At 47.2% G+C, this 26,911-nt stretch overlaps 1 protein-coding gene across 2 annotated transcripts; it reads right to left on the reverse strand.

The window, feature by feature from the left end:
- Positions 1 to 1,310: 1,310 nt before the first annotated feature.
- On the reverse strand, positions 1,311 to 26,440 carry LOC147415383 (coiled-coil domain-containing protein 13-like). Of its 2 annotated transcripts, XM_086467015.1 has the most exons (15): positions 26,202 to 26,440; positions 21,403 to 21,551; positions 19,376 to 19,518; positions 16,374 to 16,463; positions 15,995 to 16,111; positions 14,665 to 14,769; positions 12,784 to 12,948; positions 11,103 to 11,279; positions 9,288 to 9,485; positions 8,697 to 8,833; positions 6,797 to 6,880; positions 5,870 to 5,998; positions 3,314 to 3,468; positions 2,006 to 2,120; positions 1,311 to 1,470 (listed from the first exon to the last, which is right to left on the reverse strand). In XM_086467015.1, the coding sequence occupies exons 1-15, from the start codon at positions 26,438 to 26,440 to the stop codon at positions 1,311 to 1,313; spliced, it is 2,163 nt and encodes a 720-aa protein (XP_086323141.1). The 2 variants fall into 2 exon arrangements, with proteins under 2 accessions (XP_086323141.1, XP_086323142.1); XM_086467016.1 differs by lacking the exon at positions 6,797 to 6,880.
- Positions 26,441 to 26,911: the final 471 nt, after the last annotated feature.

Genomic DNA, 26,911 nt, shown 5'->3' on the forward strand with positions numbered 1-26,911 from the left:
AGAGCAGGGCTGTTAAGCACAGGGAGGGTTAACCCGCAGGTGCTGAGTTTATCCTCGGCTCCGTGACCTCCTCCATCAGATTCCATGAACTGTTTGAAGAGAGACTTAAGCAGGGAAAAAAGGCAGGGACGACACCACCCTCACCGCCTCTGGAGCGACTCCTGCTCTCTTTTTCCACCCTGCCTTGGTGGAGTCAGGACGCAGTCGCCGTTCTGGGGAAGGGAGCAGCTGGGGTTAAAGTCTGACCCACTCCACGCTCACAAAAAGAGGCTGACAGAGCAAAGCAGGAAAAGAAAAGCTTTCAAGCCGTTCCACCGAGGAACAAAGCAGCACTCTACCAAAACGACCAGCTCTCCATTTGCTTGTAATCCCCAAGGCTAGCCCTCCGCTGGCAGGCTGCATGTTAACGCCTCATTAGCTTGCTCTTGGTGTTCTCCCCGTGCTGCAAGAGAAAAGGACGGAGAGGCAAGGGCTTCCAGCACCTCCAAAAGTCCCTCCGCTACTGCGTGGAGGACCTGCCTGCGTTCTGTTAGCGGTTCTTCCTAGCGAGAACAAGACCTGCCTGACGGATGAATGCAAAAATAGGGAGTTCATCACCCGGATGGCAAGTTGTCGTACGGAAGGAGCTGGGTTTAAGGGAGGTCTGACTGATGGCAGAGGTAATCTGCACAGGTTTCAGTGGAAACTCCACTGAGTTTCAGAAAACTCTGCTGCCAGTATGGTCAAGCAAAGAAGCAGGTTGGAATGGTGAGTGGAGGCCCCCCCGAAGTTCCCTTGTGGTATTCACAGGCCAGGCTAACCCACTCCCTCGGCACTTAAGCCCTGCAGAGAGCTGAGACAGGCAGGTGTCAGCGTGCTGATAAAAACCAGCATTCAGTTTGCTCCTGGCCTGACTTTGGAAGGGAGCTGGCATAACTTTGGTTTAGCGAATGCCTTTAGGCGCTGATAAAGGCAGCAGCATATTCAATATTGAGCCCTCTCGAGGGAAATTCTGTTGAAACTACGCGGGGGGAGTCTTGCCCCCACCCCCCCCCCAAAATCACACTGCGGAATTGCAGCTTCCGAAACCTGCGGCATGTGCAGCCTGGGAGCCAGCTGCTCGCTGGCTCTTAACAGGCAAAGCTTGCTGACACACAGAACCTTCCCTCTTTCTGTGTTTCCTCTCCATTTCTCATCCTCGCCTGCGGACGCTAAAGAAATGACACGATCCGAGGCTGCAAAACTACACTGCCACTGCATTTCAAACCACGGGCACGATGCCGGAGCTCTCTGTCCCTGCTTTGCAGCCCAAAGGACTCTGAATCTCTTGCTTAACTCTTCTGCTGTTTCTGCTGCCGAATGGCCTGTAGAAAGATGTCCTTCACTTGGTCCATTGTGTCTTGAAACAGTTTAAAGTCTTCCTCTTTCTTTCTCCCAGCAGCCTCCAAAGCATCCTTCAGAGCTTCGTTCTCAGCCAGCTGGATCACAAGCCTACGAGGAAACAAAAGGGAAACTTTCATGTGAGCCGCGGAGCTTCAAAGCAAATTAGAACAGTGCTTCAGCTCTGGGGGAGAAAACAGAGAAACACATGCTCTCTGCTCGTTTTATGACAGGCATGAGAAAGAGCAGACTTAACGCTTGGTCCTTCTCTCTTTGAGACAGGGTATTAGATGACCAAGATACTTTTCAGATCTGTTTTGTTAAAGATTGTCATTTTATTTTCACTAACAAGCTTGCAATCGACGCACAAGGAAAGAAAAGGGAAAAAAAAAAAGGCGTCGTCCTTGCACGTGTTTTGTGTTGCTTAATACTTGCATTAGCTTAACTCTTCTGGATATCGGTATAATTACGAGGAAATTTGTGTAAGGATGACCTAGACAAACTCAAACCAGAGGATCTGCCGTTTCTACAGAGTTTGCTAGGTTTTCTCTTCTGAGGAGCGGGTGCAGGTAGTGCCACTGCTGGAAGGACAGCCATGAATTGTAGCTATTGTAGGTAACCCAGCACGGAAAGAGGGAAACCGTACCTTGTGCTCAGCTCCTCTACCTGCGATTCCAGAGGCAACTTGGAGGGCTGGGCTGCAGAGGGCTCCTTCCTGCCACCCACAGTCAAGGGGAGCCTGGAGTGACTCGCAGACGGGCCTGTCGATTTAATCACGACATGGAGTTTTAGGAAAACATTTTCACGGGTAGCGCACTGAGTAAATATCAGGAAACGGTGAATCAGTGCTAAGGAATCTGTTAAGTTCTATGTATATCCATGAAGATACCGCAAATGTATAGGACAGGCTTTTATTTTAATCTCCTTTCAGCAAAACGCAAACACGATGAGTTTGCACTGCAGGGCTAAACGCAGGAATGTGTGTGCCTACCTGTTTAGAGCAGAAAAAATCCAAAATATTTAAGTGGCGAAAAAAAATGGATGAGAGAAACAGTTGAAAAGGATTATTTTAATGTTTATCTTGTCGTTGTGTTGCCTCCCGAATGCCCATGATAACGTTTGCGTGTGGCACACGCTTCTGTTTTGACCCCCAGCACAAACACTGCCCAGGGTAAGTGCAGGAAAGCACTTCAACGTGTACTTCAACCTAAGGTTCTGATTCAGGAATGCTCCCCTCATTTCAAAGGGACACGGGACCTTTTTTCAGGGTTATAGGGAAAATACGATTCGAATTTACTGCTGGGATGGGAGGAGCAAAAACCCTGGGGTCGGCCAGTGAACGCCTGCAAGGGAAGAAGGCTCAGAGGAGACAGGCAAGGACGATGGGCTCAGGAAGCTCAGAAAAGAAGGTAGAGAGTGACCACAGCCATTGTAGAGGATGCTGAACTCCCCCAACCAACAGCAAGGGGGCCGGAGGGTGGTCTTTGCTGCAGACAAAGGGCTGATCAGTCGAGTAAATGCGAATGGGCTTCCCTAAAACGACCAACAGAGCCTTGAGCCAGCCACTGACACGCCTTAAATTGGGATGCGTCCTTTTAATTCTGCTCTTAACCTTCAGATGAATCTCTCGGGCAGAAGTGCACAGGGAACACAGCAGTGGGCACGGCGGCAACACAGAGCAGTGTCAAGTTTGCTCTGTAGACTGTGATCCCGTGGAAGAAAACACGTTGCAAAAGTCCTGCTCCCACTTAAATCTGTGACAAAATCCTCTTCAACTAAGTGCGGCCAGGATTTCACCTCCTGGCTTGGCCCACTGGCCTGAGTCGGTCCAAATCGCGGTGTGTAAGTTCAAGCCCTTGTGTAGGTTTGACAGATAAAAGAGTCCAAATGTTGTTGCTGTCCATTAACCACGGTGGGACGGGGGACATAGGTGCAGATAAGGGCTCCACCTCACCTGCTTTGCTCCTCAGGGGGGGTTTCTGTGCGCTCCTGTTCCTCCCTGGGTCCTTTTGCAGTTTTTCAAGCTGCTGTTCCAACACGACACATCGCCGCCGCTCTTCCTGAAGCCTCTTCTCAGCTTCTAAGGCTTTGTCGCTGCCTTCCTCCACCCTGATGGGCAAAAAAAGGTGGTTCAGCTTATTTATTTCACGACTAGCAAGCATCAGTCAGTCTTGATACTCAATCCTTCAGGCTGCACAGCTCCCAACAGAGGGAAAAGGAGAATTTTCCGTGCATCCACAGGCAGAAATCCCAGCACAATTGTTCCAGATGTCATCCTCCAGATTTGCCCACCAGACTTAACTAGTGAGTACAGTGAATGGAAGTTGCTCAGGTCCCTTAACACTGGCTACTCGGGTGAACTGACCACTCAGACGAGCAGGCAAGCTGCAGATTGCTGAGGAGAGATCTTTTATTACAGGAATCATAAACTGTGGGGTTTTTTTAAACACTCCAGGAAAATTTGGAAGGAAAATAGTTTATAAAACCGCTGTCTCGTATTTAGCTGTTTTGCGTCAGTTATCTGCAAGAAAGAAAAGAAACTTGACGTTGCTTTTAATAAACGTGGCCCTTAGACACTACTGTGGAAGGGAGTGAGTGGAAAAGAAACGGATGGTTCACGCTGCAGCACAGAGCAGAGGGGCAAAGTGCCTCAATTCACCCCAAAAAAACATCTTAGAAAAGCAACTAGAAAAAATTTGACATGCGCCCACAGCTGCAGTCAGTGGTGCATCTCCTGGTACCAAATGATTTAAAGGAGTTTAAAGCTAGAGAGAAACCTGAATTGACTCGCTGTGTGGTATAGTGCAGAATAAAGGAATTTCCTTCTTGACCCCACGGGTGATAGCTGACTAATCCCTGAATCAAAAGGCTGGACCAGTCTTATTTCCCTCCTAGTTGGCATAGCTAAAAAAAAAAATATTACGACTGTGATAAAATTATATCGCTCTCTTAAAAATCTAGCTACAGGCAAGACTCTGACCTCCTGTGGCAGCAAATTACCAGACTGGTGACGTGCTATGAGAAATTGTGTTTCCCTCGGTGGTTCTGAAGTCACTAAACTTTCACTTGACCAGGTCTTCCCCCAGCATCCACAACCAGCGGAGGAAAAACGACAAGGCTAGCTGGTTTTTATTAAATCTTCTGCCAATATGAATAACAAACTAAAACGTTCCTCTGGCTCTTCCCCTTCCCCCAGCAGGGCCCAATCCTCCGAACCCTTTACGTTCTGCTCCGCAGTGACTGTGCAGCCCCGTCCTAAATCCTGGCAGCTGCTGTTCAAAACCACCACTCGTGTAACCCTTCCCAGTGCTCCTCTCTTGACTTAAGCACTACGTGCACTGCTTGAGCTTCGCTGCCCCACGCTCTGACAGGGGAAGAGGAGGAATGCACCATTTTTTTTTTTTTACACATATTCACGTTGAAATGTGACCGGGTGCTCTATTATCCTGAGGTCCTCCAAGAGTTATTGCACGCGGTCTCACGGAATTTACTTTACCTGCAGGAGCTCTTGATAAATGTGCCGTAACTGTGGAGGTGCTGAATCATCAGTCTGCGGTACGTTTTACAAGCGACTCTGCATTTCATTGACTCCACGTTCTCCATGACCCCACGTTTGTGATGGCCCCATTTCAGCCATCACTCACACCTCCATCCTCCTCTAATTGCATAGCTCTATTACACTCACCGGACTTACAAACAGGAATAAAAGTCTCCCCGTTTGTATTTCCAGGATTTAGCCCTTAAAAGCACAGGGGATGATACCTTTACCACAGTTACCAAAAAACGTATTTTCCTGACTGCGATGAATTGTACGGCACAAAAGCCAGACAAGCGAGGAATGGTAACTAGCGTAAAATCACGCAAGCAAATAGTGCCTGTTGTATTCAAAAGTGCACAGACAAACACATACCTTCCCACAGGCTGTAACGCAGATTTGGGAATCTAATAATATACGTACTTTAACTGCGAAAAAAAGCAGTAGCTAGAAGGTATGTAGACAGAAAAGACTTTGCTTCCTGCCCTCCTAAAACTGGCTTTTAACACCATCTTAAATTGAACTGAGTAATAGAAAAGAAAAAAAAAAAATCACTGCTATGCTTCAGTTAAACCAGAAGGAATTCATTTAAAAGAGGATACAGCGAAACTTAAAAGAGTGTGAATCTGGCACAGAAGTCAGATTGTAACTATAATTACAGTATTTACTACTGATGAATAATATTGCTGCCTAAATCAGACCACACACATAAACACACGAATTTTAGTTTTATCTAGGTGCAGCAAGCTTGAAGACGACACTGTTTTCTCTGTCCTTTGTTCTAAAAGAATAATAATAATAATAAAAATGAATCATCAACTAGGCGGGGAAATTGAGCAGAAAAAATTTAAAAGCCCCTCTTGAGGGAAAAGCTCACGCTGGCAGCGTGGGGGTGCACCGTACAGCCTCTCCCACGTCTCAAGCGCTCCGTCATCGCAGCATCCCACAAAGGATCCTGGCGGAATCAGCCTCTACCTTTTCTGCAGCACAGTGACCAGCTCCAGGAGCCTGTTCCGTTCCACTTCAGCAGCCTGGCAGAGCGCCTTGTGCTCTGTGACCTGCGTCTGCAGCACCTCCAAATCCGGGCTGTCAGCGCCAGCGAGCCTAAAAGCAGCAGAAGCGTAGAGAGTTTGTTTCCCATTTCAGCAACCAAAGAAATGAAACAAAGAGGGGATTTGAAAACCCTATCAAAATGCACTCGTCTGAAGACTAAGCTAGAATGCAGAGCCAGGCTCCCTACTTCCCCCCAGCACCAATCTCTACGCTGCAATAAAGGAAAGAGAAAGATTTGGAAATAAAGCCACTGTGAGTTTCACTAGAAAGGGGTTTTCCCTCGCAAGGAGGCTTCCCCTTCCCATCACCCCTGAAACCAAACTTCCACCCCTGAGCAAGCCACGATCGCTGACTCTCCTCCCTTTGCTACTGCCCAAGTAAAACAAGCCTGTACGTGGGCTCTCCAAAAGCTAAGCCTTTAAGCGGCACGCTGTTGATTTTCTCCCACTGAAAGGCTTCAGGCAGCATCAGTACAACGGCTGTTCTTGTGCCTGATACCTGACGAAAGGAAGGGGCAGTTTTCCCACGCATCCCATTATTATGTACTTCCTCACTTCTCCCATCTCTCCCTGCAGGAGTATTCAGGAATATGTCCTTTAGAGCAAAAAGCAGGAGAAAACGTGGTGACTGGGGGTAAAAAGGGAAAAATGGGATTTATGGGGAAATAAAACTAGAAATCGATTAAAAAATTAAGACAGCAAGAAGACATTAGAGCCTTTGGCAGCAGGTAGGAAAGGACGGTGAAAGAAGCTGTTCACAGCACCAAGGCAGACACGGACAAGGTTTGCCAGCAGCTCGCGGAGCGTGGCGGGAAACCTCCCGTGTTTTCGAGGAAGTTGATGCACGTACCTTCCAGGCGTGAGGTTAGTACCGGGAAGGAAAGGCTGCGTGGCGGCGGACTCGACAAGCGTATGGCCCATCTTGGACACTGTGCTGGGAGGAAGAAAGCTTTGTGAAGCCCTGAGCTCTCCAGAGGGCAGTCGTCCAAGAACTCCAGACCTTTTCCAGTGTCTGTGTTTATTGCTGCCTTGTAGGGAAAAATCTCCCAGAGCCTCCTAAGTGGGTATCACTCCGGCTCTGCATACACAATAGCTCAGCTTGCTCCCCGACTCCAAAACACTGCTGCAAAAACACCTCGTGTCTCCGTTTTAGGCAAAAACTACCGGGCAGCGTTCGAGCTCTGCGCTTCTGGGGATACTTTGCTGGCCCTCCAGACCGGCCTGGAGGAGCTCCACGGCACAGAGGAGCCCCACAGCAGCTCGTGAGCAGGAATTTCTCTCGATCCCGCTTGGCTCCAGCTGAGCACGCGGCCACACAGGCGGCCACTGCTGCTCTGCTGCCTCAGACCCTGGCAGGGAGCACCCTCATCTTGCACCTTCCCCCACTAGGATGAGGGACAAGCACAGGTTACTGTGCATGTTTTACGTGCTTTCACAACCAACAGAACCCCTGCTCTGCAGCCACGTGCGCAGCTTTTCTTTCCAAATGCCCTTTAAAAGTACCTTTATACAGTTTTCTGAACCCTTCTGCTTTGTGGAGACGCTCAGGAAGAGCTGTCAGGCTTACTGCTGCAAGAGGAGGAGTGAACTGGTAACACGAGAGTATCACCTCCACTCTGGATGAGTTTTATGCATAATGACACGTGTGCTCCGGAGGTAAAATTCAAGTTTTCCAAACTTGAGCTCCGCTGCCTCAAGGCAAGTCCTCCACGTTTCCTTGCCTTTAGGCTGCAGCTAACAGAGGATAAAGCCTTCGTATTGTGGAAGAGGCAGAGCTGCCTTCCAGGCTAGGAGTGGTTAACCCCCAAAATCAAGTGAAGGCTGATAACGACAGGAGCGGCCCAGTCTAACAATGCAGACTTTTATTTCGACATCTCCGAGGGGCTTTAGCTCCTATTTATAGCATTTTTCATGTCATCTTTCCTGATAGGAAAAGATGATTCACTAAAGTAAAATGAAACAGAGAGTTCATCAGCATATTAAAGTTAATGGAAGGAGTGAGCCCTGCTGACCAAGTCATTAACGGCTCTTGCAGTTCTCAGACTCCCTCATTGCCCACCTGACAGGTCAGCTGGTTTCGTGACCGAGCGGTGTCGGCCACGTACACAAGCAGTCAGTTATGCATCGCACTTAGCGGTTTCTACAAAGCCATTACCCAACCTCGTTTTCCCACTTGCCTTCCTGCTTACCGTCAGCAGCCCTACGAAGTAAAAAAGTGGCTAAAATGCAGATTTGCTCCGTGAGAGCACAACTTCTGCAGAGTTAGAGGTGGGAGAATAAAGCCAGTCAGAGGGGTATAGCAGTGGAGATGCAGGCACAAAGTCAGGATGCTCTAACTCTAACTCAAAAAGAGCGAGAAGAGCTTTTCTTAAATTTTGTAGTAAAGCTCTACTTAGACTCGGGGATACATCTGATGATTTAAAAGCCAAATTCATTAGAAGCCCCGTTTCTCATAAGAGGGAAGAATCACAGGCACTTAAGCTAACCACATAGACATCCTCTGAGCTGCAGAAAGGGAATTAGCTGCGCTGCCATCATGCCAAATGCAGTAATGTCTGCAAGTCTGTGTATCTTTCTCTGTTCCAGGACGAAAGTCGACGAGATAACGTGATTAGAGATTCCCATATACTGTAAACAGGCTGCCACAGCTGTTGGCCCACAGCACTTGTGGTTGGAGCCAACTGCCTGGGAAAACCACGCTTCTGAATAACTCCCAATCATTTTAAACATTGACATTGGGGGCTTCTTACCGAGCAGATCCAATCCTTCCAACCTGATTGCTGCCTGATGCCAGAGGCTTAAACAGAGTAAAACCTGGATCTTCCAAGGGTTCAGAAGGTGGTGGGTCAGCAGCTCCTGAACGGTCCCCTTGATGGGCAGATTCCTTCTGTTGATGTTGGAGCAGGTTATAAAACCAGTTACGCAGTTCAAAGGAAAATAGCTGCGTCCGTGCCTAATCAGCAGCTTAAGATCATTGCTACGAGCATGCCAGAAGGTTTGATTTACAGGACTTCCTCAGAAACTTTTCTTTCGTTTCTATCCATTGCAGGATGGAAACAACAAAAGTCAGTAAAAAGTTGCAATTTCATATGAAATCCTAAGGGGGCACACAGTGTTGCTCGAGAACCCGCAGCACAGCACCACCGCTACTGGTGCCAGCATGGCTGGTTTGTGTCCCTAACCCAAGTTTTACCTTGGGTTCAACGCTCTAGCTCCCATTACCGAGGGACCTGACAGACTGAAAATCTCACCGCGGCCCTCTGAGGGTGTTAGATCAATGGGAATAGATCTCAAAGGATTACAACGTGCGCTCCTCCAGCTCGTTTCTTCTGGCTCTCTACCTGGAGTGCGAGTTGCCCAATCTCCTCTTCCAGCTCTTTAACCTTTGCCTCTCGTTCAGCCACCATCTGTCTGAGCTGCTCTAGAAGGCAGTTTTGCTTCTGAACCTCGCTGTTCAAGTGCTGCCCTAGCATCTGCTGGGACTCCTTGTTCTTCTCATCCTGCTGGTTCAGGTGCTCCTGCATTTGCTTCTGCTGGTTCTGATAACACAGAAACAAAGAGTGAGATACTGACTTTTGTACACAACGATCATTAAGACTCTTTGGGTGTTACACCCCCCAAGACAAACACCCGTTTAGGAATGCTGGGACAAGCCACTGCCCTGCCAAGCCCCTTCCTCAGCGTAAGCACGCTGATGTCACTAGTGCTGCTCCAAGAATCTGGTCCGTTACGTTTTAAGCACGAGATCACCTTGTCTTGCTCGTGGCGTCTGTGCCTTGAGAAGACTGCACAGCACATCTACGGGCAATGCCCAGACACACGTGGCTGGGTAAGGACCGTCCATCCCCACTGTGGGTCATATCAAGACTTTAGTGACTGGATGGTGCAAGTAGAAAAGACCTGAGCAATTGAGAGATTCAGCTTTCTGGCAGGTTTGCTACTCGGTGTGGCAGAAAAGAGAGCACGAAAGGCTGGCCTTTGACAAAGAAGGTGACTTTTTCATAAATTGGATACGAGTAAAGCTTTCAATGTGCTTTTTGTGAAATTAGAACACAGATTGTGCAGTAGTGGCAGTAAAAGATGAGGGATGTATGAGACAACAGCTATGAGGCTAGGCTGCTTTATCAACGGGCTTTGGAGTTTTTCTCACACTGACAAATCTAACACTTGTTGGACAGTTTGTTCCGTCAAGCCAACCAACTGCAAGCAAGGTGCTTCTTTGATGTAAGGGATAAAACAAGTTAACCCTTCCTTCCCAAGGAAACTCACATCTTTCTGTAACAATTTTAGTGAGAATGCTCAGGCTGTGCAAAAGTGACCACAGTTATTTGGCTCCCCTGCAATCTGCCTAATCTGCTGGTCCGTACCCGTATTCCCCACGGCTGCCTGGTGGGCAGAAAGGCAAATGCCAGCTTAGTCATAAGCATGTCTTCGCTAAAACCGAGGTACAGAAGCAAGGAAATGTGATTTGAAACTTGGGAGGGGCTGGATCAGGAAACACAGAACTAACCCTACTAGAAAGTGGCATGTTTTCCACTAATGGTTTTTTATTATTGTAATTGGGGAAGACTATTTAGAATCATGGCAGGACGAAAGGATGCCGCAAGACCATGAGAGCAGCCATTTATTTCAGCATAACTGCACCTCGAGTCTCTGCTAAAACTCTTGGTTTCGAAGAGGCCAAATCCCCTCAGCTACTGCGAATGGGTGGGCGCGTGGTTTAGTGCACGGGGTTCAGCTCGTGCGTTTTGGGCTGCGTCCCGCACCAAATGAGAGGGCAAGACGGCAGGCATTCTAAGGAAAAAAAATATCTCCCAATGAGCTGAAAGCAGGACAAAGTCCAGCTTCCTGAGTCAGGAATGAAGCCCTTCCTACTAGACAATCCTACTTCAATGCTGCTGCAAAACGTTTCCTCCGATACTTGCAGCTTAGAGCCACTTTGCTGCAACTGTGTCACGCCTGGTGCCGTCTCGCAGCCTTTACACAACCCGATGCAAAAGGGCTTTGGCTGACTAGGCAACCTCCGCTTGTCACAGTTTGGTTCATCAGGCCCCTGTACACCTGAAGGTTGTCTGTGTCACCGTGTCATTAAACAACACCATGTTTCATCACCGATCTGCAGGGGCTGGGACCAACAGGAATAGCCAAGACTGTACCAGTAAGGCGTCTATGAGCTCATCGTCGTGTTTTCCTTTCTCCAGCAAGGTGACGATCTGTTCCTTCAGCGTCTTCACCTCGCTGCACAGCACTTTGTTCCTGGCTTTCGATGCCTCAAGTTTTCTTTTCACTTCCTCGTGACTTTTTTGGAGAGCATCGCGTTCCCCGCTGAGTTTCTGCAGTGATGCGAACACACCAAGGGAAATGACAGCGACAGCCTATCACCCAGCCCCAGGTGCTCTGGTGAGCTAAAGGAATCACCCAGCACCTGGGAGAACCTAAAAAAAAAATAGAACTGGCATACCCCATCATCCCGAAGCAAGTAGAAATTACAAGTGCTACTACTCGCTGCCTGCTTGCCAGCATCAAAAAAAGGTCTGTCTGCTCAGGAATACGAGTGGACTAGGTTGCTTCAGTAAATGCCAGGAAGCAAATAATAATTTTGTGTTAAAATCTCATTCTGTAGGCTCCTGCTTTTTCATTTGCCTCATCATTCTCCACGGGGAAGCTCTCTTCCAGCCAGATACAGGGGGGGGATGCCACACTGTCTCCCAGAAGCTGCCCTTGGCATATGCTGCCCCTTGTGCCATGCCTTCACCCAGATGAAGCCGGCCAGGGAGCACGCTAGAAGTGAAGCAGTAACGGAGAAGTGCGAGGGAAGTTACTGTGAACGAAGCCTGAAACACAAAGGCACAAGTGGAACCATGCAGGCTACAGCTATTGAGGAAAGCCTTCCCTGTGCTGCGTGCCTGTAGCCACAAATCTTCTCTTTCATTCTCATGGCCAAGAGGGAAAGGTGGGCATCAGCCCATTGCTCATTTTGTTGCCCAGTTAAACTGTGGTGAGAAAAGCAGGAGCTAATCAAGCTCCGGGATGGTGCCAGGCAGCCTCTACGGAAGCGACTACAGTGAAGAAGCACAGGGAGATGCGCTTTGCTAACCTGGGTAGGTGCAGCTGACCCCAGCTACCCAGGTTTCTTGTGGACACAGGGCTACACATCCTTTCCACCTCGGGGTTTACCACGTGTGCCACTAGCTATAGCCTCCCTCAACCCCTCAACAACGGTTGCCCGTTTATTTTTGTGGCAATTCCATGTGACAGACAAACGGTGGGACCCATTTTCGGAATGCCTCTTAGAGGGCGTCTGGCGTCGCTCTCAACGTTATCCTCTTCAAATGTAGAAGGCCACAGCCACACAGATACGTGCGGTGTGAGGGGGACGTTTGTACTTAACACCACATGAAGAACGGCCAAAGGGTGAGAGGGATGCTACAGCCTTCGGATGCAGCTGTAGCAGGGATTTTCTCTGCGTCCACCTTCAGTACAAAGCCAGTACCAGCTGCATTGCAACCCAGGGCCTCCCTCCCTCTTTCCAACATCACCCATCAGGCACAGTTGTCAGATGGCCACATTTCAGGCCAGGCAGACGTATCTGACACACCAATCATGAAGCAGAGGGGAAGCCCAAACCTTGTACTGCAGAGGCAGGCCTGGCCACGTAAGAGTGCGGTACCGAAAACACACGTGGAAGCCCTTTGCTCAGTCTGTGAACTACGGCAGGACTTCCTCCAGCAGATCAAATGGGTTCCTGACATTGTCTCCTGGTAGGGTGTAACATACACCCTGAAGGTCAGGCAAGTTATTACACACTATATACCCACACAGCTCAAGGTTTTTTACCTCCAAGGTTTCTTTCTTTTCTTTTTCCAAGCTGCGAATCTTCAGCAAGTTCTTCTTTTGGGCTGACAACTTTCTCGGATCAGTAAGTGCCAGCAATTCCTCATCAATCTCACTCAGTGATGTTCTGGTCTTGTTTTGACCCAACTGATTCTCCAGCTCTCGAACCTAGGGGACAATAATGACGACTCATCCAGAGGCTTTAACAGGGGTACAGTGGTCCAGCATCAAAGAGGACATCACCAAAAGGAGCTCAGAGTGTAGCATCATATTACTTCTTGACCTTATTGTGGTTAACTAACATAAAGCAGTGTCTGCTCTTTCAAATTTAAATTTGTTAGCTGCTAACAAAAATGCAGATGTCTACAGCATCTGTGCAGGGAGGAGAGGTGACACCAGACCTACAGGAGAGTCAGGACATGTGGGAGATCTGTGCCTTACTGGAGCCACGTGTGGAGGCCAGGCAGACACGCCAAAGCATCCTGAATGCCACTAAACACGTGTGGGCAACAGAATAATACCTTAGATCGCCTCTAAAAGGGCAGACACCCACTCACCCCTATACACTTAAGCACCTTGGTCTGTAGCAGAATCACCATCCAGGATGTCCACAATCCAAGGCACAGTTCATCAGCCTCAACACAGGTACCTAGCACTGGTCTAGATGTCTTGGGATACTGGAGACCCATATGATGCAGGATTTACAAGTCTCTGGAGAGATGACCAGAGGTCAGAGGGACACCCTATGGCATCTGGGCTGGCATTAGACACTTAGGTGCAGCCAAGTGAACTCAGCCCCTGCATCCCAGCTCTTCACCACAGACTTCTTCTAGAGTCAGTAGAGGGAAACGGGCACTGCTACAGCACAGTTCCTCTGCCCTGTTCTGGAGGTGCCTCCCAAGAGGGGATGCACCTTTTGACTCAGTGACTGTATTGACAAGATCCCCACTGACTACACAAGGGGCCTGAGGAGGCTGGCTCAGAGAGAAACTTCTGCAGTACCGTAGAGTACAGTACGTGCAGTCTTCAGATGAATCCCAGCCAGGGGGTCTCATGGAAGGAAGATGTAATCGGCTCAAGGGAAAATTCAGTCAATCAGTGCAAAAATCAAAAGTTTGTTGGCATATAATTAAACAGCGGAAAAATGGAAAAATACGTATCAAATTGCCTGAGAGAAGTTTGATTTAAGATGGAGACAGAACTGCCTCCCTGTCTCCAGCCGACATTTCGGCTAGACTGGGCCCTTCAGGAGATTCAAGAGTTAAAGATTTTACTCAAGTTCCTGGGGGAACAACTTGAAAAACTTATCTGGCCTCAATTCTTCCCATCTGACTTTAGGCACTGAACAAAGGTGTCCAAGTCAGAGCACAGACACTGGCAGGGCTCCTTCAACACTCAGTGGAGAGAGGCACCTTCAAACCATCCTGGGGTTTTAACTAGGCTGCCACAGCTCTCCAAGGTCCCTGAACTCTCTCCTTCAACAAAGATGTGAAAGATTCCCAGCTTAAACACTGAAACTTGCATGTTTGCAATAGACTAATTAAAATAGTTTGCAGGAACTCCGAAAGACACATCAACACATATTTAAAATTTAACACCCCACCTCCCCACACATATGTGCACACACACACATAAACATACCAAAAAACTATATAAAAGTTACCATAAAGTGTTTTATTCTAACAGTTGCTTCCTTCAACAGAGAAAAACCTGGCCATCTATTTGCAGTAAGCACTGCAAAGTACTGGGATATGCCTTATAAGCAGGTACAAATGTTAGGAATTAGGTAAAGAAGAACTAAGAGTATCTTTAACTCAAACTGAGGGAACACCTCGACGTAGAAAGAGCATCCCAGACCCAGCACCACGCAGGGTCTTAACTCACCTTGCTTTGGAGAACAAGAATTTGCTGGGCTCGTCCACGCCAGCTGCCAGAATTGGTCAAGAGACTTTGAATATTCACATCGTCACCAACTTCATTTGCTAAAAGCTACGAAAAAGGGATGAACACCAACAATAAGGCTAGGCTCAAATACACGGGTTGGGGAGAGGGGAGGGAAAGCTACTCTTCCCAGCGGCAAACCCAAAACACTGTATCTATAAGCAGGGGCCATTCTTTATCGCCTGTATCTGACCCCCTGTACCCCACGTGATGGAAGCTCTTTCAGATCGTTGCCACGGTACAGGGTGTTGATGCTTAGGAGGGGTTGGGCTAACGTGAATTATTTCACTTTGTGAGGTGGGTCATTCGGTATTTCGACGTTTGAGTAATATCCTTTGAGTTTTGAAAAACGTGAATCGGTGGTTTGCTGCCTGCCGACGGGGAGGGTCAAATCGTACCATCCAGCTGGGCGTCAAACTGCGCTAGTGTTGTAAAAACGAGGATTTCAGGTTCGTCACCGAGGTTGACTAAGCGTTACTAACAGGTTTCCATATTATTTTTGATATCATGAACACTTAACCAGAACGAAACAGGAACAGAGTAGAGCTATTTTCTTAATACACACCCTTGCCACCAGGAATTGAGCCAATCTCTCTTGCACAGTTCTGACACAGCCACATTAACGAGAGCTAAAGTTAGTATGAAGAGCATTTAAATTATTTATAAAAAGGTCAGCAGAGTTCTATTTTTAGGACCATATCCTCTACTCTGATCTGCATTGCAGGTCTCTTCTGCAAAGTAATGAAACCCAAGGAAACAGAGCACATAGTAACACGTTAAAATCCATCACAAATCAAAGAGGAAAAGGTTACGCCGGATGTCACTCCAACAAACTGTTGTTTAAACATGTGCTGTAGTTCAAGTGTGGCCTTTAATCCCGTTGACTTCCACGGGACCGAAGCCTACACTGAAAGTCAATACACAATCAAACGTTTCGGAAAGGAGGAATGGGCCTGAACGTATGCTGCAAGTCAGTCACAAACCTATTTGGCTGAACTGGGACTTAGAAACCTTCAAGAATCTGAGCCCATCGTGGCAAAAGAAATACTGGACGCAGGCATCCAGCTATGGTGGCAGAGCATGAAGGCTGTGTGTCCACGTGCACGCCTTCCCAACGCAACCACTACACCCCTGGATTTTCTTACCTCCTTACACTTCACTGAAATACTTCATGGAGGTTAATCAAAGCTCAACAGAAAAGCAGCTTCCTGATTTCCCAAGAATATACCTCTCGCACGGGATCCCAGCCACAGACTCTGTCCTGCAACAGTACCTTTTGGGTCATCTTCAGCTCCTGCTTTGCAGACTGGAGTTGGTTACGATACTCCGTCACTTTGAAGTTGGCTGTGGTTAATTTTTCTTGCAATGCTTTCACCTCTGGACTTTCAGCCTTTGAAGAGAAGAATGTACTTGGGGAGAACGGAATCCTCAGGGAAAAACTGAAGTGATTAAGATCCACAGACCCATCAGGATCGCAGAATCTTTTTTCCCCAGACCCATGCAAATGCCTTCCCTCGTTTTTGGGGTCACAGAGAAGGTACAAACAGAGCAAATTGGTTATAAAACTAGTGACACGGGTACATCCTTGTCATGAGGAAAGGACTGTGCAATGGGAGAGAACTAAATTTTCCCTTTTCAATTACAATTCGTACCAAGTTTCCTTCTATCATCTGCAGAATTGATTGCTTGATTCCTGCATCACCACCACCAAGAGAATGTATTTTTTCTATGGCTGTCTGTAGCTGGAAAAAAAAAAAAACAACATTGTTATTATAGAATGAACACAGTGAAGAGCACATCTCCATGGAATAGTAATTAGTAAAAAAGTACAACAGCGGTTTTGATGATCCTGGATGTTTACTTACTCTAGAAAAAAAAAAAAAGTACTTCATTTTCCCCTTGATTTTTTAAACACAATCAGTAGGAAAGCATATACTTTTTTTCCTGAAATGCCTCCCAAAGATGTACATGTTATTTTACTGTGGTATAACTTCAGTGAAAACGTCTCTGGATCCGCTGAGATGGGATCTGTTATCAAGTGTGGAGACTTCTGGGGGATTTTATCACCATAGGTTCATAAAGTAAGTGTTTATATACCTAAATGCAAATCCAGTACCGTACAGATCAGGATGCTGTCTCTAGATTCTGGATGCCAGTTTACCCATTTTGAAAGAAAATCACAGGATATTTCATAAAAAGCACATAGTTCTACTCACCAGAGGAATGTAAAAGGAGAAGCGACTACCTAAAGCCCTATAGCTGAGATTCAGTAACGATGTTAAAGCTATTTTCTTTAGCTGGTGGCTCTAAAGTAGCATTTCTCAAGCCGTGAAGGGTATCTCTCCTGTTGGTTGCCACAGCAAAGGCAGGCAGTCATATAGTCCCTCCTGGTCTGAATCATGCCCAATGTTGAGGTTGCAAAGACTTCTTACTGGAGGGGAGGGCAGGGAATTTGGAGCTGGAAAGGCCAGGAAGTGTTGCTTTAAAGGGCTGAGACTTCATTCTTTGAGGTGGGCGGGAAATCTTGACTATTTGCCCCAATTAAAGAAGGCTGTAAGGAGCAGCTTCTTCATTAAAGTGATACCAGGGGAAACCCGGCGTGTAACTCGGAGCCAGCTGCAACTTCACCCCTTCTTTGCAAGTCAGTCAATGGTTGGGCCACCCTTTCTATCCAGCTCATCAAGTCTTTCAGTCAATGGACTGAGAACGAGACATTTCAGCTAGTGGTGGCAGCTGCTAGGTCAAATCCTAAGGAAGCTTTCTGCAAACATCCATTTGCAGCCTTTGTTTACATCTACCACCCTTTGCCAAGCGATTGCTCAACGGCCACACCTTCCATTTTGTTTGTGGGAATGTAGTCATGTTAAAACACTTACGATTTACATATTGTTCGGTCCTCATACGAGCAAAGAGCTAACAATTATGTAAAAGGACAGTGTTTTCCACTGGGGAAAGTGCATCTTGTGAGGCATTTGGAAGGTACCATCACCACAATTCATTTTGCAGAGCTTAAGGCATCAAGAAGTAGGCAGAGGGGATGAGATTCGACTCACAAATTAACACGTTCCTTGCTCTCGGCGTGGGTGTCTCTATAAAGAATGGAGTCTCGTCAATACGACCAGGGAAGTCTAATCTTCAGCTCACTCTACAGCAGACACCTACACTCCATCGAGTGGAGGGACTGACTGCACACTCGGTCTTGTTGCCCACCCACAGCTGTCTAGTCCCCTCGGAGGCATCCGAGGGTACCCCGGAGGCCTTCGGCTGCTCGCCAGCACTGCCTGTCCTGTCACGTCTAACAGCCCTGCAGGGATGTCTGAGAGGTCAAGTGACATCACAGACTGGACTTCTACGCTCATGTGTGGGCAACTGAATTGCACTTTAGCTGTCTTGGCTCTTCCTACAACCAATGGAAAAAGACGAGTGTGTCTAGACAGTGATCTTCTCTCTCATCCCTCAACATTTTTCATGGATACCTCCCACTGTCCACATCGCTTTCTTTTTACCCATCTTTTACATCTTCATATAGTTCTACTGAACAAGTAGAACCCACAAACTCAGCCAGTGACCATTAGCTTAGAGAAGAGCCACCCCAAATGAGGTTAGGAGAAAATACAGCCCATTGACCAGGTTTCAGCGGGTTCACGTTGCGGTTCATCTTTACCTCAGACGAGACAGGTTGCTGTGTTTGGGTTTGATTCTGATGGCGCTGGTGTCTAAGAACAGATTAGCTCATATCTAAAGTGTCCATCACTGCTCTGACCAGCAATTATTGCTTCTTGAAAATTTCTGTTTGCGTTGAGTTTGATTTCCTTTCCGGAAATGTCCGTGGTCCCTTCTTTTGGGTCAAGATCTGACGATATTTTAAGTTTGTGTTTGAATAACGGTCATTACAATTCTAGAGTAGGGGATTATAACCAAGTGGATTTTACTTGAAATTATTCACGGCTTGCTCCCCTACTTGTGTGATTTTGTAGGTCCCCAGCTACACGGGATATTTCTTAGCCAGCCTGCCAACTGTTTGACAATACCCCTCTGACCAGAACGCTCTGGATTTCTGCAGGAGTCCTCAAAAATTTAATCTACCATTTCTTGATCTTTCAGGTAACTAGAGCACAATTCAGATAGAGGCACAATTCCTGATCAGAAGTGATTATGAAAGATGCAGTCAAAATGCATCTGTCAGCATGACAAATGTTATTGATCCATTGACATGCTGTCTCTGTTCTGGAAGTACTTACGCCAGAAAACAGCTTTCATTATGTGGATTAATAAAGTTTCGAAGAATAGAGTACCAATTCATGACTGGTATTAACAAAGTGGGAATGTAAGACATAATAATATGAAATTTGTACCTTCTCTCAAAAAAAAACCACCAGAAAAATATCATTGCCATACTGTTAGAAAAGCCCTTGTGCTTCAAATCCAAGTGAACACCCTTTCCCAGCTGCTCCTTTCTGCAAAGGTGAAAACAGCTGAGGGCACACATCCCTCCTATCATGGACAGACATTACCAGAACTCAAAGCAAACACAGATTTAAGAGCAAATTCAAAATGGGAACATGAATCAAATCCAGTTTCTACAGCTCCTCTATCCCAAAGGCTGGATTTCTCTGGTTTAGCATGCAAAAGAGAACAAGAAAAAATGCCTCACTTCTCTCTCCAGCTCTTTGACTTTGTTATTCAGTTGCTTCACTTTGGCTTTTTCACTCTCAGCCTCGGCAGTTATCTCACGATTCTTTTTGGCCAATTCAACTATTTTAGTAGCTGCGACATCTCCAGCTAAACCAGCCGCCCCTGAAAAGTATACATAAAAGCAAAGGACATGTCTTAGAGGCAAGATTCAGCACAGATGACGCTTTTCTTCTCTGTCCAGTGCACAATGTTCTTTTATTGTCTAATCCATTTCTCTCAGAGCTGTGCCCGGCACTTAAATGAACAAGTGAGGGAAAAGAGGCGTCAGCGGCTCCAGCTGGATCGCCTGCTCCTTTCAGCCAGCATCACACTGTGGCTAGCAAAGCCACGTTTCACACTTCAGCAACAGCCACACATCAAAAGGCCACAACAGCGGTGGTAGCAACATTACCACAGAGAAAGGGTAGAGGTGTTTTTCTGCTCGCCGCTGTGAAGGACAGTTACGAACAGGTTTTTGAGGCATATTACAGAAAAAGACAACGCTCTGTTTCGCACTGGTTGTTTACTACTGGAGGAGCTGCTGAAACAGAGGTGCGAACTTTTCTAGACATCTGTCCTAAAAGGTCAGGCACACTGTGACAGTTGGGCCCTGGATAAGGTCCAGGAAATGTCATTGTGCCTATTTATATGTCCCTTGAGATTATACATGGAGCCTTTACTGTATTACATGTTTAATTGCTCTTTTAAACTGGTACTTCATTCACCTCCTCAGCAGAGAGGGTTTGGTTAGTGTCACGGAGAAAGCAATCCCCAGGACTGGCTCGTGTGTCACTCGTGTTCTTGTGAACATCACAAAGGTCAAGAAAAGTTCTTGCACAAGTGCAAAACTAATATGATTGTACACCATGTCCATGGAAACCTCTAGCTCAGCAACGAGCACGACCCTGCAACAACAAATCCTTGGTGGGATAAATGAAGATGGAACTGGGCTCTCGTCATTCTTCTTAACTCTTCCATCCTCCTTCAGCGCTCTGAAGTAATGACTTTTCTACTGACATCCATGAAGATTATATTGAAGAACCAGGGTGAGATGCAAGGATGACAGATTACTCTGAAGTGAATTCTGAGTCCCACAAAACCCCTACAGACATTAAAGGGGCAATGCAGAATATAGCTGAGAACAGAATATGACTCTATATCACTATTTAAAACCCTGTGGAGAGCATAAATTTATTATTTTTAAAAGCATTTCCACTGTTCTCACTCCTTTATGTGATTTGTGTTTCTCTTCTCATCTAAAAGCTACTTTCTCCCTAGTTTTCATGACAAATAATGCCTGCTAAGGATCACAGTAAGTACTAAACTCACCAAAAGCCAGGCTGTTGCTTCCACGTGATGGTCTTCGAACACACTGTACGCATTTAACCAAAGCTTTTAATTCCCAAACAATGTGGGCGAATCTCTTGCCACGATGTAGACAGGGAAGACAGAGGCACGAGGCAAACTGCTGCAAGCTGGCATACGAGTCAGCCAGAGAAGCTGCAACAGCACCCCTGGCTCCAGACCTGACCCAGTCATAGCTCATCGTGTCTCCTACATACAGCTAGAGAGAGATTCTACGAATTAAGGCGTAATTTAAGTGTTACTTATTTCTGCTTATTGCTGGTTTCCCCCTTCTCTATTAGCCCGGTCACCACCGCTGCCCTGAACAACAGTGGCACCCAGTGGAGGAGGTGCAACCTGCACAGTTCAGCTTCCCGAGGACACCCAAGCCACTTTAGAAGCTGGACTTTGCATTCCCCCAGCACCCTGCTCAGACAAACGAAAGGAGCCTCCACAAGGAATTTAACACCACGTAGCACAGAAAGCTATGTGACCAAAATATGACCAAAATACTCCTTTTTAACAGAAAGCAGGTGAAGAGATGTCACATGAATATTTCACTGCCCGGAGCTCACAATGACTCTGTCATCCTACCTCTATTGTCACCACCATCAAGCAAACACTGGTACTAACACAGCGAGAATACAAAGTTACCGTGCTTACCTGACAAAGCTAATCTGTCCTCCGGGATTTTTTTCTGGAGTTGCTTTATTTCAAAGTCTTTCTCTGTCAGCAGTTTGTATAGTCTGCAGTTCTCATCTTGGACCTCTCGAAGCTGATTCTGGAGCTGCTCGTTCTCAAGCTCAAGCAACCTGGGAAAAAAATAAGCCATAATGGCAAATGTCACTGTAATGTGCTTCAGATTCCAGGAGTAAAATAATTAAATGACTGTATGCTGGATGAGCTGAGTTTATCAGGAGTGAGTTTACTGAATTAAGCAGAATATCCTAAACCTCAGATCAGAACACCAGATGATCTGATCTATCCCTATAACTTATTTCTTCTTAAAAAATTCTGCACTGCCTTGTGTTGTCTGGGGCAAAACATCACAGAACAGGTACCTTTTCAGTGCTCTTGAGGTTACTGAATAGTCTTGTCTCACTCAGTCTTATGTATCTGGTTCCTCAGAGGAAATCAGAAGGGTTCACCATCCAGCATCCACGGCATCCAGGCTTTCCTTTCTGTACTTACCAAAGCTAACAGAAGCCAACAGCGCATCAGCTACAAAAGCTGCTGCTGAGGTTCTTGAAAAAGGAATGCTTCATAGCAACTCACAAAAGACCAATTTCCTCTGCCCCTATCTGATTTTCTTGGAACCCCACCAGGATGGACTGGCATCAGTTTGTATTTTTGGAATTCATTTAGAAACCAAGGCTATCAAAAAGCGCTCTGAACAGGAGGAAATAGCCTCTTGCTTCTCCTGTTCTTCGGTACATTGAGTAACATTCATGAGTTTCATCTCTCTGAGACATCCAGAGAATTAATAACTCCAATCTCTTTGCTGTCCTTACATGCTGGTACTGCAAAGGTAAAACCAAGAAGCTAAGGCCTCAGGGGCTCAACTCAATTGTGGGCACGCAGGCATCTATTTGAGATGCCCCAGGATTAGCTGAGCTCCCTACGTGAGGCCAGCAGCCACCACGCAGGGCTCTTGGGAAAACCTCTGGAGCCCAGGCAGAGAATCGAGAGCATCTCAGAGAGCGCTCGCCACCCCTGTGCGGACATCTGAGCCAACCCCAAGAATTACTACCATCCTCCAACTTCAACCTGTCAGCCAGATCCCTCCAGACAGCAGCACTTCAGGATAGAAATGAACCTGTCTCCATCCCCCAGAGAGGGGGGATGTGCTAAGCGAAGTCATACTGACACAAATAGGTTTGGGGTAGAGATCCTGCTGGCTCAAGCCAGCAGCTCCCGTTCTGCCTGCCTCTGAGCTTCCTCTTTTCTCCCCTCTGACTTTCCAGGCAAGGTCCCACTCCATACACAGGGGTGTCTCTCTGTGAGCAGCAAGCCAAAATGCACACAAAAGGCCAAGGAGGTCTAGTCAATACAACCAGCGTCGCCTACAGACCAGCTGCCACTGTGGGGTGATGCAAACGGCTCTCAAACTGCCACGGAGTGAGCTGATGAGGGGACTCAGTTCAGTTACAGGTGCCATTTGGGCTGCCCACCCATCCCCCAGCTGCTGAAGGGTGCAGACCTCCTGTGTCCTGGATGTTCCCGATACCCTACAGCATCTCAGACACCATTAGACACCTAAGCCAGGCAGATGATTTGACCTCTAGGTTCTTATTATCTACAGTGTGACTCTGAATGCCTACATTTTGGTGATTTAATCTGGAATAGTGTCCCACTCCTTTGGCCTACAGAGTGATTGCTCCAAACTACAACAGGAGTAAGTTACTTGGATGATCACAGAGACTTGGATAAAGCTCAGTTGTTACAGTATAGACCCGTGGCTGTAGACATATCCACAGCCAGACAAGACAGCTACCTCAATAGTTACCTAAATCTTTTCTGTTCACAAGTTTTAGCAAGCTTTTTGCTCCAAGTGGCCTTTGGAGCTTTTAAGTGCATGCTCCCTACGTACACGTCAGCATAAATGACCCCTTAGAGCACCGCCATAACCAGCACGGTCAATTTACGACACGATTCACAATCCATCATTAAGAAATGCACTTCTGTTTCAAAGCTGAAAATCAAAGGGAGATCAAATGCAGCTGTTTACAAAGGAGAAGAAAGCAAGCAGCAATCTGAGCAGAGAAAAGGCAAAACTAAGTTATTCCCACATGTATCACTCATAGAAGTGAGCAACCAAACTGCGCAGATCCAATTAGAGACACAGGAACAAAAAGACTTTTAACAGTGAGGGAATTAACGTGAAAAAAAAGGTTCTAAGCTCTTAATACACCTGATCAGCAATGTCTTCCAAGTCATGACAAAAAGACCTTACAGTAGGATGGACAGAAATCCCAACTGCACAGAGCTGGAGTCTCCTCTGAGAAACTTCTCCATCCCATCCCTACATGTTACAAAGGAGGTAGCAGGTTGCACCCAAGTGGCTCAGCTACAGAAAGCCAGCCAAAAGAAACAGGCTGCAGAAAGACAACCCTTTTCACTCTCGTTCGAGGAAACAGAGCCAGGTGAAAGCTTATGAGCAGGGCCCAGGACTGGAAGTCAGGTAAGTCTCTTTCCCAACTCTGCTACAGATTCTCCATGTCATGGGGAGAATCACTTAAATACTTCAAACAGAGCAGGGAGGATAAAGTTACAGAAAGAACAAACCAGAAGGACACAAATGTCAGCTAAACACTCGCCTAAAAAAAATTTGGAAGCAGGATGGGAGGAAGGAAAAACGAACTCCCAAGGCGCAGAGGAAGGGAGACTTCAGAGAGGAGACCGTTTCCCAAGCGCTGCTATAAACAACGCTGACAGGCTGAAATCACTGCCACTGCAGACCATATGGAGCCCTGGTATCCTGGAACAAGTTTCTAACGTGTTGTCATGGGAATACTGCAAAGTACATCCTGGTGAATCCCTTCCAGAAGCAAATCCTGCCCAGATCGGATGCGCTCAGAACCACTCTGCTGCAGACGTACGTAAGCGAAGGACAAACCAGATAAATCTGCTACGCCTGCCATGGCAAACGTGGACTTTTAAGTCAGTGCCACTAAAGAGAGGTAGGTAACAGCTCTTGAATTGCTCAGACCTAAACTGCTGAACTGTAAGTAGCAGAGAACTGCTGGGATTCTCCTCTACTCTGCACCTCAGCGTGCGCACGCTGCACCAGGACGTGCTGTGGGAGCGCCTAAGCCTCTCCTCCACCAGACCAATCCACATCTCAACTGTGGGAATCAGCCTCTCACCCCATTAAAAAAAAAAGAAAAAAAGAAAGAAAAAATTTAAAAACCCCTCAGATCTCCAATATCAGAACAAAAAGTTGAAGGGGACAGCCGGCCGAGGTCAGATCAGAAGCAGAACTCGGCAAATCAGACAGCCGTGGCGCGGGCCCTATGGGTGAAGAAGACCATGGTACGATGCAACTGTGAGAGCATCAGTTTCTAGGGGGTCAGCCCCCCCGTTGCCCCACAGATGTCCTTTGCAGCATGAACTCTGCGTTCCCAGAAGGACCTGCAAGTTTCAGTGGTTCCCTGCACCTTCACAGAAGCTCTGCTGCCGCTTACGCACTGGGGCGTTGAAGGAAGCAATCCTCAGCAAGGAGCTGAGCAGGGCGTTGCCCAGAGTAACACAGAGGGGAGATCAGCGTTTAGGGCCTAATAAACCTTGGTGAGTGGCTTGATAAACTTTGGTGGAGCTGCCCTTCCCCACTGCGGGTTCTGGGAGGGGAAACTGTCTCAAAGGTATATGCCTAACTGTGGTTTTCCACCTGTGAGCTGTTGGGTTTGGCAGAGCTGCCAGCTCCTCCTTCCTGCCCCTCTTATCACAGTATCTCACCCCCATCGTGGGGCCGATAAAACAGTCTGTGGGCTTAAAGCTGTCACCTGGACCACTGAAATGCCTTGAGAAAAAAGCACCCTTGGCCCAGAAAGTGAAACCAGTTTCCGGCAAACAGCTGTACCAGCACAGCTGCAAGCGGGGAGCAGAAGCGGGAATTTCTTCAGCTGGCTTCCCCACCAACACGGGGGTGACACGGTAGGAACGGCAGACATCTGGGGGATATGTCCAAATTCAGACTTGTTCTAGTTTGGAAAAATGATACTAATTGGGTCAGAGAGTCTGAGTATATCCTAGGAGGGGGACGAATGATCTGAGCTGGGGTTTCAAATCCCTGCTCCAGTGAACTGAATTACGCACTCAGCTCCAAACCCAAGATGGAGGGAGATCCACACCAGGACATCCTGGTAATCCAGATACTACCCCCAATGGGTGAAGTAAGACCCAAACCCCTGTCCTCCCATAAGATTTAAAACCCTACCTTATATAACCCTGTCAAGTATCTCAACCAGGAGCCAACTCCGTCTGCGAGACCCTCCCGTGCAGCTGGCTGTCTTCCGAGCTACGAAATCGGGTTATATCACAAAGACAGCCAGGGGAACGCTCTTCTGTGCTGCAGGCCTTTGGCTTGCACCCATTGGTTGCTTTGCCCTTACCTGCCTCTGGAAATTTCTCATGTAGGGCACTAGTTTGTTTTCAAGGATAGGCAGGAATGAACCAACAGTTCCGAGGATGTCAGTGATCCTGAGTGACTGGATTTTGTCAGAGGGCAGCCAGCTGCCCCTAGCCTGTCACGCTTAATCCCGCTGTCCTTCTGCTCTCTGTTTGTGAAACACTGATAATACAGTGCACACCACAACGCTCTGAGGATAAACATGTTAGGGACAGCGAGAGTCTCCTCAGGATAATGAAAGCCCAACATGTGAAGACATGACACAGGTTGTGTAAGAGCATATGAAAATAGAATTCTGTGAGTTCCTGAAGGAACGGTGCTGCTATGCCTTTACCTTTTGCTGTTATCTTCATTTACAGGCTGTCCTGTTTCAAACAGGTTTAGATCACTCGAGATTCCGAAAGTCTCCTCTGCGTTGCCATTGTCACCCTTCTGACTGTCCTGCTTTTCCTTCTGACTGTCCTGCTTTTCCTTCTTCCTCTCCATTACATTTTGCAGCCGCCTTTGCTGCTGTTCTTGATAAGCCTTAAACTGCCTTTTAAAATGTTCATCCGCTTTTCTGTCTGACTCCATTGTTTACTAAAAGCATAACAAGAAGAGAATAAAAGAGACAGAGATCAACATCACTTTGAAAAACGTCCTCTTCCAGCAGCTGCTTCGCCGTTTTTCTTCACTGACCTCTGCGTGATCTCCCTGCCACCGCCTCCTCTCAGCCACTGGGCTCTTCAGTCCCACTGCCTTGCTTCAAGGGCCTCTTCCCATAAATGGCTTTCAAATCGTCTTCAAAAAGGTTTTCGGGTCTTTTTCACTCTATCATTCAAAAAAGCAACGTTTTAAAATGTTTTTAAACAGATCTGTTGAAATAAACATTTTTACAGAAGAGCAAGTTGGGGTCAAATCCATGCCAGCGTGGCAACCCCATTATACTGACGAAAGGGAACGCAGACTGCTTGCAACCATCCAGCCTTCCTTCCCACGTTTCAAGGAAGGTGGAGATCCCCCCGTTTTTGGGTTAATGTGGGAAGAAAGATCTCTGTTAAACCT

The sequence above is a fragment of the Leptosomus discolor genome, chromosome 6, assembly GCF_034619465.1.
Source record: "Leptosomus discolor isolate bLepDis1 chromosome 6, bLepDis1.hap2, whole genome shotgun sequence".
Lineage (NCBI taxonomy): Eukaryota > Metazoa > Chordata > Aves > Leptosomiformes > Leptosomidae > Leptosomus > Leptosomus discolor.

Coding starts and splice junctions, on each gene's coding strand:
- LOC147415383 (XM_086467015.1), bottom strand. CDS start 26,440: ATGGAGTCAGACAGAAAAGCGGATGAACATTTTAAAAGGCAGTTTAAG. Junction 21,552..26,201: donor AATGAAGATAACAGCAAAAG/GTAAAGGCATAG, acceptor TTTTTTTCCCAG/GTTGCTTGAGCTTGAGAACG. Junction 19,519..21,402: donor GGACAGATTAGCTTTGTCAG/GTAAGCACGGTA, acceptor TATACTTTTCAG/GGGCGGCTGGTTTAGCTGGA.